The 12,606-nt window shown below is 42.0% G+C and overlaps 1 protein-coding gene across 2 annotated transcripts in view; it reads right to left on the bottom strand.

Moving 5' to 3' along the window:
* Positions 1-2,074: 2,074 nt before the first annotated feature.
* Positions 2,075-12,606, bottom strand: part of Fam120a (family with sequence similarity 120 member A) — a 102,303-nt gene continuing 91,771 nt past the window's right edge. For both annotated transcript variants that reach the window (XM_087205943.1, XM_004870062.4), the window contains exon 18: positions 2,075-3,944. In XM_087205943.1, the coding sequence (XP_087062069.1) occupies positions 3,633-3,944 (312 nt within the window). In that variant the 3' untranslated portion in view covers positions 2,075-3,632. The remainder of the gene's footprint in view (positions 3,945-12,606) is intronic.

Genomic DNA, 12,606 nt, shown 5'->3' with positions numbered 1-12,606 from the left:
AGGGCCTGCCACATGTTCCTTAGGAATTTGTTAATGGACAAGGAAATGAACTGTCTCCCTGTACTGGCTGGCTGCTAAAGACGGGAATCCATTGTGGGGTAGCCATGATAACATAACGCTAGATGGGAAACATAGTACAAAACATGTTCAGGCAGCATGATTGTTTTCTGTAGGAGAAAACCAAATTTATATGTTGTATTGAAAAAGGAGATACACCCAGTCGAGAAGTCTCAGTATAGAACAGTAGCTGGTGACTTTGCTTTTCCTTTTTGTTTGCTTGTAGTTTTTTTTAACTTGACACAATAAACATATATACTTTTTAAACAAATCAAAAAAGCTGTTTTTTGAAAAGAAAAAATAAAATGTCACCCAGGAGAAGCTGTGACCTGCCCCAGGATGCCACAAGGCCAGGAATAATACCAGCCTCAGAATCAGTCCTTAGTTCCAGTCAGTGCCACAAGCAGCTGTGGTTCCTCCAGCTGCCTCAGCATTGGCCTTTGGGTCTTCCCCTGCGATTCTAGTGTGGGGGGAGCGGCCAGTGTGTCTCCGGCTAACCTCCCACACCTCCTGGCTTCCTCTCTCCCACTGATCAGGGACAGATACAAGGAGAGGCACACCTTAGGGCTTAGCGACCTTTTAGGGCCTAGGGCACTTGGAACTGACCAAGCAAGGGTGTGAGACCCGCTGGAGGGAGGGAGCACCTGCTTGTCACAGAGAGGACATTCTCGAGAGGACTGCATTTCTTTTGCTGGGACTATTGTGCAGATACCCGTCCCCCATACCCTCTCTATGCCAGAGGCCCGTTCCAGCCAATTTGCTTTTCTCTAGTGGGGGTAGATCTGAGCCCGCAGAGGACTCAGAAATGGCGGGGTCATGGCTATCGCTGAAGAGGCAGTGCTGGCACTCGGTGCGCGGAGGCCTGTGGGACTGAAAAGGTCTTCCTCTAAAGCGCCTTTCCTCTCCCAGGCGTTGGGCGTCGACAGTGCTCAAACTTGCTCGGCACAGCCTCAGCCCTGAAATGGTGGTTTCTGTGAGGCGGCGCACATCTGGCTCCCAGAGCACGGTGGCCGCAGAAAGCAGAAAGGGCGAAGGAGGGGCTCAAACCGGGTCACTGAAAGACAGTGGGGACAGGAGTCAGGGACAGGGGTCGCTGGAGCGAGGCTCGCTTTATTTCTCCCAAAATCTGAGAGTTAAATGCTGCAGAAAACGGGGTTAAGTTCATGCCTGGTCTGCACACTGGCGGGACCAGAGGAACTCCCAGAGAAAGGGCTGAGGAAGGCTCGCCCAGTTCCGGCCGAGGACGGCTCCGGTCGCCCAGGGTCCACAGCGGTCCCGATCAGCTCCGGGGTTGGTCAGGGGCCACCTGCCCCTTCAGGCCTGAAGCACGCAGCTGCCCTGGCCCCTGGCTCCTTCCGAAGCCAGGCCCGGTATAACAAATAGGAGCTGGCTGGAAACCCCTCAAGCCGCTCCCCGGCTACTCGGCACCGCCCCAGGCTGCGCGCGCACCCTGCCTGAAAGGCGGGGAGGGAGAGCGCCAGCGATGCCCCGCCCGCGGGCTTATGGGCCTGCGGCCGCTTCCTCCTAGCCCCAGGTCCTGTGGGCTGCAGATCAAAGGTATGAGGGGGAAGGCAGACCACGCCCATAAATCCATATTTTTTTCCCAAGGTTTTTAAAAAAGTGTTTTCCACCAGGCACGGTGACACACTCCTGTGATCCCAGCACTCAGGACACTAAGGCTGGAGGATCACCACGAGTTCGAGGGCAGTCTGGGCTAGTGTGTCAAGGCCAGTCTCAACTACATAGTGAGATCCTGTCTCAAAAAACAAACAAAAGTGTTTTCTATTTCTGCTATATCAGAGGGAATATCCTTTTTTGTTGCATGAAACTTAACCACAGAACTTAAGACAAGTGAGTGTAATGGTCCCCTTGAGCCAGAAAGAGTGGAGTTACTTAGAAAGGGCACAGTATTACTAAGCTTTGGTTATCTGACAGCTCCACAGGAGCCATTTCAGTTTGAATGAAATCTCTGTAAAACTTATGCTTTACAAGTGATAATTTAAAAGCCACACCATACTTTATACTAAAAGAATAAAGATTTTTATTAAGCATTGTAAGTTGCATTCAATAGCCTCCAGATACGCCACACCACAATCCATCGACAGTCAATCAGACCCAACAGCAGTTCATTCTTCACAATCCATGAGTTAGGGCAGAACTCCCTTCAACTTACAGTAAGATCCTACTTAGCTCTTGCGGGCAGGGGTTGGGGAATTACACCTCATTTCTGATCACTAATGTGATGAAGAGCATCAGAAGTATATGAAAACGATAAGAAGTGATTCTGATTTCAAAGTACATTGTTTGGAAACATTAACAAAAACATCAAAATGATAGAAGTATACCTGCTTCTACTAAATTCTTGATGGGAAAGTTCTCAAGAACAAGCAATTTGTTTCCTGCTACAGAAGGGGGGTGGGGTGGTATTTTTTGAAGATCAAAGGGGTTTTTTTTCTTCACAGAATTTCATATTTTGCTAATATGAAGGCATAAAACAGCAACAAAGAACAATAATGCATACAGCAGTGAATACACCAGGGTGATGTTGATATTTGAAACGGCTAGATAACTTTTGGGGGGTTTTAGAATAAATGCAACAGAGGTCAATAATCACAAAATTTTAAGGTTAGAGCAAGATCAATGACTAAACAGAGTTAACATTTTTATAGGACTATTACTGATTATTAGCATTTTTGTTTTGCAAATGGGCACATACTGGTAAGAATGGAAGAAAGGACAATAACATGCATAATATTAACTACACACTTTAAAAATTATGAACCATGCAGAAGTTTAGCTCAAGTAGTAGTACTAATGGTCTATGTCCGATTCAAAATCACATAGTTCATTGATCACAGATGCATGGTATTAGTCACAAAAAGTTTCAGAACACATTGTGTTGATTTTGAAAGGTCATTTGCATCTTCAATTTCAACTTTATCTCCATTTAACTTGCTTGTAAAGTATGTATGATGTACTGTATATTTAAAATCAGCAGAACGGCAATATTACTCTATAATTTTTAGTTTCGATAGTTGCACTTTTTTTAACACAAAAGAACCACATCAACAGTGATGAAATTTAAGTAAGAAAGAAAAACTGTGGTTGTGCCTTATTTCTTTCATAATCATAAAAATCAAAGCCTTAAACAAAGCTTCATTGTGAAACAGTAATGCAAAATCAAATACAATGGCATACATATGGTGCCAAATGCTAAAAATTATATTTTAAGCTATATATACTTAAAGACTGCCAAAATTTGTTTTCTTTATATTTCAAGAAACACAACTATAGGCTTTTGTCATAACCAGTTTAAACTTTATGTGTACTTCATTTTAAGTGCGGGAGTCAAATGCTCTTCATTTTCTTTCTCTTTTGTTTTATTGTAGCATTTTGACTACAACTGGTTAAAACTAAAAATGTGTTGTTTCTCTGATATCAAAGAGGGAATTTCCAAAGTCCTCATTTTTCTCTTACGGAAAGGACAAAATGTACGTAACTGCAGGCTCTCTTTCTCTCCAGATATTCCTAAATCCTTACCCTTCCAGCATCCTTCACCCTCTATAAAAATAAGTTTACTCTTCTTTATTTAAGACAGCTGCCTCCAAAGCAGCCTCCCTGCGGCAGGCGCTGTCTGTACTTAGTGCATTTAAATGAGGATTTGTATTGCACGTTTTAGAGTCATTGTTCAAGGCACTTTCGGAGTGGCTGGGGGCCCTCGTGTCGCCTGCACTCCCATTCATTTGGGGTGCCAGCTTCTCCTCAGCCATCACTCCGTTTTCAGCCAGGGACCCGTCTGAAGACAGCACAGAGGACTTCGATTCCCCAGATTTCGACTTCAGCTCTTTGGCTACTTCTTCTGCTGAAGCAGCATAAGGAGGTCTGCCCTGTTGAAGAGAAAGGACAAATGATAAGGCGGCTTTGAACAAAGGGCAGAGAGGACATTAGTGCTGATCTAATGATTTCTCTGCAGACTGAAGAGCAGAAAATGGCTCCCAGCACAGAGGAAGGGGCTTCTGGGCTGCCATACCACCACTCCTAGCGCAAAGGATGGGGCTTCCGGGTTGCCATACCACCGCTCCCAGCTCACAGGAGGTGAGCCACATGGGCGCCAACAGCACCCCCCCGCACTCCCTCCATCAAAGTCAGAAGACACATAAACAAGTCTCAAAACCAGACTTCCAGATCACCTACAGCAACCCCAAAGGGAATTAGGATGGAACAATCTGATACTCAACCACCTGGACTCCCTGAATTGGCAACAAAAGAGGATCTGGAAAAAATGAAATCAGAAATAATTTCTCAGATAACAGGAGAAATTGTGCCCCTAGTGCAAGACATGATTAATAAATCTGGGGAGGAGCTGAGGAACATGATGGAATCCCAACATAGGAAACAAATGGAATTCATAAAACAGATGCAAACAGATTTCCAGAAGATCAAAAACTCCACTGAAAGTCTACAGAGCAGAATGAGACAATGTGAGGACAGAATTTCAGATATAGAAGATAAGATTGCAATAAGTGACCAGAAAAAGAAAAATTGCTTCAAAATTGTAAGGGAACATGAGAAATCAATCCAGCAGCTGCTAGACGATGCAAAGAAGAATAACATAAGACTGATTGGAGTCAATGAAGAAACAGGGGAGAGTGCAGATGACATAAAAAAAACTCTTTCCGGGAGTAGTGACAGAAAACTCTCAAGCAGGGGAAAAGAACTTGACATACAGATAAGTGAGGCATATAGGACTCCAACTAGCCTTGATCAAAAAAAATCTACACATAGGCATATAATTAAGATTCCGGAAACCCAACAGAAGAAGAAAATTCTACAAGCAGTGAGAGAAAAGAAACAAATCACATACAAAGGGAAGCCCATCGGAATCATAGCAGACTTCTCAATGCAAACCCTCAAGGCAAGAAGAGCTTGGAGTGATGTATTCCAAGCCCTAAAGGAAAACAGCCTCCAACCCAGATTGATGTACCCTGCAAAACTATCTTTCATAATTGATGGAGAAATTAGATACTTCAATGACAAAGAGCACCTTCGCAACTTCATGAATACCAAACCAGCACTCCAAAAAATTTTGGACAATATCCTAGGAAAAGACAATGAGGATCACAACCCCAGGAAGCCCAGCAGAATGAATCCACTGGGCATGACAAGAAATTCAATGTAAAGGGGGAGAATCCAACAAAAAGAAAAAGTCATGAAAATGATGTCAATACATATCAGTAATAACCATCAATGTTAATGGTCTCAATTCACCAATCAAAAGAAATAGACTGGCAGAATGGGTCAAGAACCAAGATCCAACAATATGTTGCATACAAGAAACACACTTAATTCAAAAAGAAACTCATAGACTGAAAGTTAAAGTGTGGAAAACAATACGCCATGGGACAGGAACCCGAAAAAAAGCAGGAGTAGCTATCCTCTTTGGAGATCAAGTGGATTTCAAACCAACACTAATTAAGAGAGACAAAGAAGGACACTACATCCTTGTAAAGGGAACAATCCAACAAAAAGACACGACAATCATAAATATATATGCACCAAACGCTAGTGTGCCCAACTATATAAAACAAATACTAACGGACATGAAAAGTCACATATGCACTAATACAATAGTAGTGGGGGACCTCAATACCCCACTGTCACAAATAGATCAACTAGACAAAAATAAGGTTTTTGTTTGTTTTGGTACTGGGGATCAAACTCAGGACCTTGGACTTGTGAGGCAGGTGGCGGAACCACTGAGCTAAATCCCTGGCCCTAGACAAAAAATAAGTAATGAAATACTAGAATTCAATTGAACTCTTGAACAAATGAACTTAACAGATGTTTACAGAGTGTTCCACCCCCAAAAATCAGAATACACATTCTTTTCAGCTGCATTCTCCAAAATAAACCACATACTCACACATAGAACATGTTTAAGTAAGTGCAAAGGAACTGAAGTTATCTCCTATATATAATGAGACCATAGTGCAATGAAATTGGAGAGCAATAGCAAAAGAAACCACAAAAATTTCATAAACACATGGAAACTGAAGAACACACTTCTGAATAACCAATAGGTCACAGAGGAAATTAAAGAAGAAATCAGACAGCTCCTTCAATTAAATGACAATGACAATACAACATATCAGAATCTATGGGACACAATGAAAACAGTCTACGAGGGAAATTCATAGCAGTGAATACGCATATTAGGAAAACAGAACGAACCCAATTAGGAAACAACCTGATGCTGAACCTCAAGCTTCTAGAAAAACAAGAGCAGGATAAACCCAAAGCTCATACAAGGGAGGAAATTATAAAGATCAGAGGAGAAATCAACGCAATGGAGACTAAGAGAATGATACAAAAAATCAATGAAGCCAAGAGTTGGTGCTTTGAAAGAATCAACAAAATTGGCAAACCCTTAGCCAACCTTATCAGAAAAAGGAAAGAAAAGGCCCAAATCCATGCAATTAGGAATGAAAAGGGTGAAATTACAATAGACCTAGCAGAAATCCAGAGGATCATCAACACCTACTTCGAGAACCTATACGCCAATAAGACAGAAAAAACAGAAGAAATGGACAGATTCCTAGATACGTATGAATTAACAAAGTTGAACTAAGAAGACCTAAAAATTCTAAATGACCCAATAACAATCAATGAAATTGATAATGTAATTAAAAACTTATCAGGGCCGGGGATTGAGCTCAGTGGTTCCAGTGCCTGCCTTGCAAGCACAAGGTCCCGAGTTCAACCCCCAGTACTCCCCCCACCACACAAAAAAAACCCCAAAACTTACCAACTAAGAAAAGCCCAGGTCCTGACAGCTTTACCACTGAATTCTACAAGATATTTAGAGAGGAACTACTGCCACTACTGTTTAAACTCCTCAATGAAATTGAAAGGGAAGCAATACTCCCAAATTCCTTCCTGGAAGCAAGCATCACTTTGGTCCCCAAAGCAGAGAAAGACCCAACCGAAAAAGAGAACCATAGGACAATCTCACTAATGAACATAGACACAAACATCCTTAATAAGATACTAGCAAACAGAATGCAGAAGACCATCAAGAAGATCCTACACCCTGGCCAAGTGGGATTCATCCCAGGGATGCAGGGATGGTTCAACATATGCAAATCAATCAGTGTAATACACTATATCAATAGAGCCAAGGACAAAACCATATGATCAATGATCATCTCAATAGATGCAGAAAAAGCATTTGACAAACTCCAACATGCATTTATGATAAAAACCCTACAAAACATTGGAATACACGGTCTCTACCTCAATCTGATAAAAGCTATCTATGAAAAACCAACAGCTAATATCATACCAAATGGTCAAAAATTGAAATCCTTCACACTAAAATCAGGAACAAGACAAGGATGTTCACTATCAACACTCCTGTTCAATGTAGTTTTGGAAACATTAGCCACGGCAATTAGACAAGAGAAAGATACAAAAGGAATAAAGATAGGAAATGAAGAAGTCAAACTGTCATTATTTGCAGATGACATGATACTCTATGCCACCAAAAGTCTTCTAGATTGAATAACCAAATTCAGTAGAGTAGCTGGATACAAGTTCAACACACAAAAATCAATAGTGTTCCTCTATACAAACAACAGACTGACAGGGACAGAAATAGGGCAAACAATTTCTTTCACAATAGCATCCAAAAAACTGAAATACCTAGGAATCAACCTAACAAAAGAAATCAAAGACCTCTTCTCTGAAAACTAGAGCACTCTGAAAAGAGACATTGAAGATGATATCAGAAAATGGAAATACATCCCCTGCTCCTGGGTAGGAAGGATCAATATAGTGAAAATGGCCATACTTCCAAAACTGCTATATAGATTCAATACAATCCCAATTGAAATCCCAGCAGCATACTTCACGGACCTTGAGAAAACAATCCAAAAATTCATTTGGAACAAGAAGAGACCCAGAATAGCAAAAGCAATTCTAGGTAACAGACATGGCAGAGGGTATCACAATCCCCAACTTTAAACTATATTACAAAGCTACTGTGATAAAAACAGCATGGTACTGGCAAAGAAACAGACCTGAGGACCAGTGGAACAGATTAGAAGATGCAGAAATGTCTCCAGACACACTCAGCCATCTCATCTTCAATAAAGGAAGACACCCTCACTGGAGGAAAGAAAACCTGTTTAATAAATGGTGCTGGAAAAATTGGGTTTCAACTTGCCAAAGATTAAAACTAGCCCTATATCTCTCACCATGCACTAAACTAAAATCGAAATGGATTAAAGATCTAAATATTAAAATAGAAACTGAATCGGCTGGAACAGAGGTTAGGTAGAACTCTTGAAGACACTGGTGCAGGAAAAGATTTTATGAACAAAACTTCAGTTGCTCGTGAACTAGCACAAACAATCAACAAGCAGGATCTCTTCTTATTAAAAAGTTTCTGCACAGCAAGAGAAACTACCAACAGTGTGAAGAGACAACCCACAACGTGGGAAAAAATCTTCACCTGCTCTTCCTCAGACAAAGGTCTGCTATCTAAAATCTATAAAGAACTTTAAAAAAATCAGACCTTCCAAATTTAAATACCCAATCCCAAAATGGGCATCTGAAATGAACAGACATTTCTCAGGCAAAGAAATAAAAATAGCAAATAAACATATGAAAAAATGTTCAACATCACTGGTCATTCGAGAGATGCAAATGAAAACAATGCTGTGATTCTACTTCACCCCAGAAAGAATGGCTGCTATCATGAAATCAACCAATAAGAAATGCTGGTAGGGCCAGGGATTTAGCTCAGTGGTTTTGCTGCCTGCTCCGCAAGTGCAAGGACCCAAGTTCAATCCCCGGTACCAAAAAAAAAAAAAAAAAAAATGCTGGTGGGGCTGTGGGGAAAGAGGAACCCTGCTCCACTGCTGGTGGGAGTGTAGACTGGTGCAACCACTGTGGAAATCAGTATGGAGACACCTCAAAGAACTAGGACTGGAAGTCCCATTTGACCCAGCTATTCCCCTGCTGGGGACCTTCCCCAAAGAATTAAAAGAATCATACCACAGTGATATATGTGCACCTATGTTCATAGCAGCACAATTTGTAATAGCTAAAACTTGGAAGTAGCCCAACTGCCCATCAACTGGAGACTGGATAAAGAAAATATGATTTTTTAAATAAAATGGAGTACTACTCAGCCATAAAAAATGAGAAATTACAGACATTTATAGCTAAATGGATGCACATTGAGGTGATACTCTTAAGTGAAATAGATAGGGCACACATGTGTAAATACCAAACAGCTTCTGTAGTGTGAAAAATTGAAAGTATAAATAAGGACTAAAAGGTATAATAGATAATGTGAAATCAGAAGAAAAGGGGAAAAGGGGAAGGGGAAGTGGGAGGGGTAGGGGAAAGGAAAGAAGGGAATGGAATTAATATGAGAAAATGAAAAAAATGGAAACAAAGTCTTTGTAAATAGGGAGGGATGAAGGGGTTGAAGGGAGGGCAGGGGACGGGGAAAAATAAGAACCAGGAGAGACTATGTAAAGATGCAAATTACCAATAATAAATGTCCGTATATTGTATACTTAAAATGTACCAATAAAATAATATTTATAAAAAAAAAAAGCAGAAAGTGACTGAATGATGGCGACCTGGTAAAGCTTCTCCTGTCTCAGTTCCTCCTGTGGCCCCTTCCCTTAAATTCTCTGTAGTTACTGTCCTGCAGATGAGAAAGGATCCTGCTTCAAGAGCGTAGCTAATCCTTTCTACAACATCTAATCATATAAATTAACAAGTACTCCCCAGTGAGTCTCCTCTGCAACTCAAAACTGTCCTCCTGCACTCTCTGAAATGAACAGGGTCTCCCACATCAGCCTGGTACATGCAGCAGCACATATACCACATCTCAACCACGGAAACAAAGTCACCGCGAACCAACCTCAACAAGAAACAGGATCTGCACATGGGTTTGTGAAAGGCCTCTCTTCTGCATGGTCTCCCTATTCTTCTTAATGGGTTTAAAAATAATTCTCTGGAAAAAATGAACTTTAAGCCTGACATAACACATTTTCAAAAGACAGGCTCTCTTTGAGGACAGGGAAGACAGTAAGATACTCAGTTGCTTTTATCACAGACCAGGGTCTTCCACTTTGGCATGTGAGATTGTGGCCCTGGCAATCCTCTGCCATGGGCCCATCCTGGGTGCTGCAGAGTATTCAGCAATGCCTCTGGCCTCTATCCATCAGAAGCCAGTAGCACTGGCACCAAACTGTGACAACAATCGGCAATATGTGCAATGTCCTTTGTGGCTAGTCGGCAAGGTCCAGAACCACCAGCATATATGGAATAAGAGCTGAAGGACATCAGATGGCTTCTCCTTCAAGGACCACCCAGCTCCTTGCCCAGTGCCCTTTCCAACGTGAGATGGTGGTGCCCTCTAGCATCTTCAAGTCCTCCTTTTTAGAGTAAGGAGCTATTTGCCTTGTTAAGGACAGAGTCCACTTGCTCTATGCAGGAGAGGGAGTGTGTTTGTAACCTTCACCAGCAAGCAAGGGTTCTCTAGTCTCACTACAGATCCCAACCATAGTGTTCAGAAATACACTGGATCTCAAGTCAATGCTATGGTTATTTTTGTGGAGCCTTGAGAAAATTTGCTTTATTTTTGCAGTTCTGAAGATTGAACCCAGGGCCTTGTGCATGCTAGGCAAGCATTCTACCACTAAGCCACATCTCTAGCTTAAGCTAAAAATTAATGTAAAAATACAGTAAGACCATGAAGGAAAGAAAACAAATACTGAGGATTTTAACCTCCCTCACACCCTTTTAAATCCCGGTGGTCTCCCTCTCAGACAGTTCACCTTCGGCAATAAACCAATACCCACTGTAGGGTCATGGTAGCTACTTCCTGGGTGCCTGCTGCAGGAACCTGGGAGACAGGTGTGGTGACTCCCCAGATGACAAGGCAGGGGTGTTCACAGAAGATGCAGGACACTGAGAAGAATGGCAGGCCTTCTTGTGTACAGAAAAAGACAGCAAAGCACCACTCTACACCAGCTTCTGTGAGCCTCCACCACCATGAGGCAGCTCCCTCTGTCACCACTGACAACCCCACCAGTGAGCCATGTGGCTTCCTTCGCCTGTCAGAACCTCTTCTGAAAAATGACCCAGCAGGACAGGACTCTGCACTGAGACAAGTATTGGCAGCAGATTAAAAATAGAATGAATGGACAGGAACAGCAAAGGCAAGGAAAGAGAAGGCCCAGAAACCTGCAGGAAGCAACCATTGTACTTTTTTTTTTTTGTACTGGGGATTGAACTCAGGACCTTGCGCTTACAAAGCAGGCAGTGGAACCACTGAGCTAAATCCCCAGCCCAACCACTGTACTTTTAACGTAAGAGGAAAAGAGCAGGGTAGCATGGCTGCTCACATCTTCTTTCTCAAGGTGTGCAAAAATTAACCTTACCTAAGAGTGTGCAAGAGAAAGTACCACAATGGAATCACACAGCACCATCAGAAATGAGAGAGAATGGATGGAACCACATCCCCATAAACACTTGAGAAAGACCTACCCATGAAAAAGAGACCGAGTGCCTCCTCTGAGTTCAAAATAGGCAAAGAAAATGATAGACTACACAAAAAAAGAACATCATCCTACTCAAAAAACTGGGAAATGAAGTTGTAAAAACCTTCAAGAAGTCAAAAGACAAAATAGGATTCCAGAAATGAAGTCTAAATTAGAAGAAACACCATAAAACCTGAAGGAGAAAAAGAAAAAAAAATTTGTATCAGAAGGAAATGAAGATAGGGAAATGCAAATTAAAATCAAAACCACAATAAAATACCACTTCAGACTCACTGACGGCAATAATGAAAAAGACAGAAAACATGTTAAGTATCTGGCAAGGATGTGGAGTTATCAGAGCCCTCAATCAGTGCCAGCAGGAATGTAAAGTGTTGCACCCACAACACCCTGGCAGCTTCTCAAAGTGTCACACAGAGTGACCATACAACCAGACAACTCTACTCCTTGCTACATGTCTGAGGGAACTGAAAACACATGTCCACAAGAAAAACATCTAGCTGGATAATCAGGGCTACATTATTCAACACAGCCGAAGAGTGGAAACAACTCCAAAGCCCATCAACAGAGAAGCAAATATATGTGCAATGGAACATGACTCCACAATAAAAAGGAATGAAATTCTGATACCTGGTGCAACGTATACATGTGTATGAAATGTACAGAACAGTCAAATCTAGAGACACAAAATAGTTGGGATGGGGAAGAGGTGATGAGAGGATTAGGGTGCAACTAGTAATGGGTAGAGAGGCTCTCGTTTTTTTGGGGGGAGGGTACCAGAAATCAAACTCAGGACCTTGCGCTTACCAGGCAGACACGGCACCACTGAGCTACATTCCTGGCCCAAGGCTTTTTGTGGTGGGAATGTTCTGAAATTAGCAGTGAGAACTGCTTAACCTTCAGAACAGACTAAAGGCCACAGAATTACAAGCAACTTGATGGGAAAATGATACTACCCAAACTGTAA

This window comes from Heterocephalus glaber, unplaced genomic scaffold, assembly GCF_053883595.1.
Source record: "Heterocephalus glaber isolate CG9 unplaced genomic scaffold, H.glaber_assembly_v1.0 deba00000621, whole genome shotgun sequence".
NCBI classification, from domain to species: Eukaryota; Metazoa; Chordata; class Mammalia; order Rodentia; family Bathyergidae; genus Heterocephalus; species Heterocephalus glaber.
Note: the sequence above shows the minus strand (reverse complement) of the source record. Positions and strands in the feature narration are given on the sequence as shown.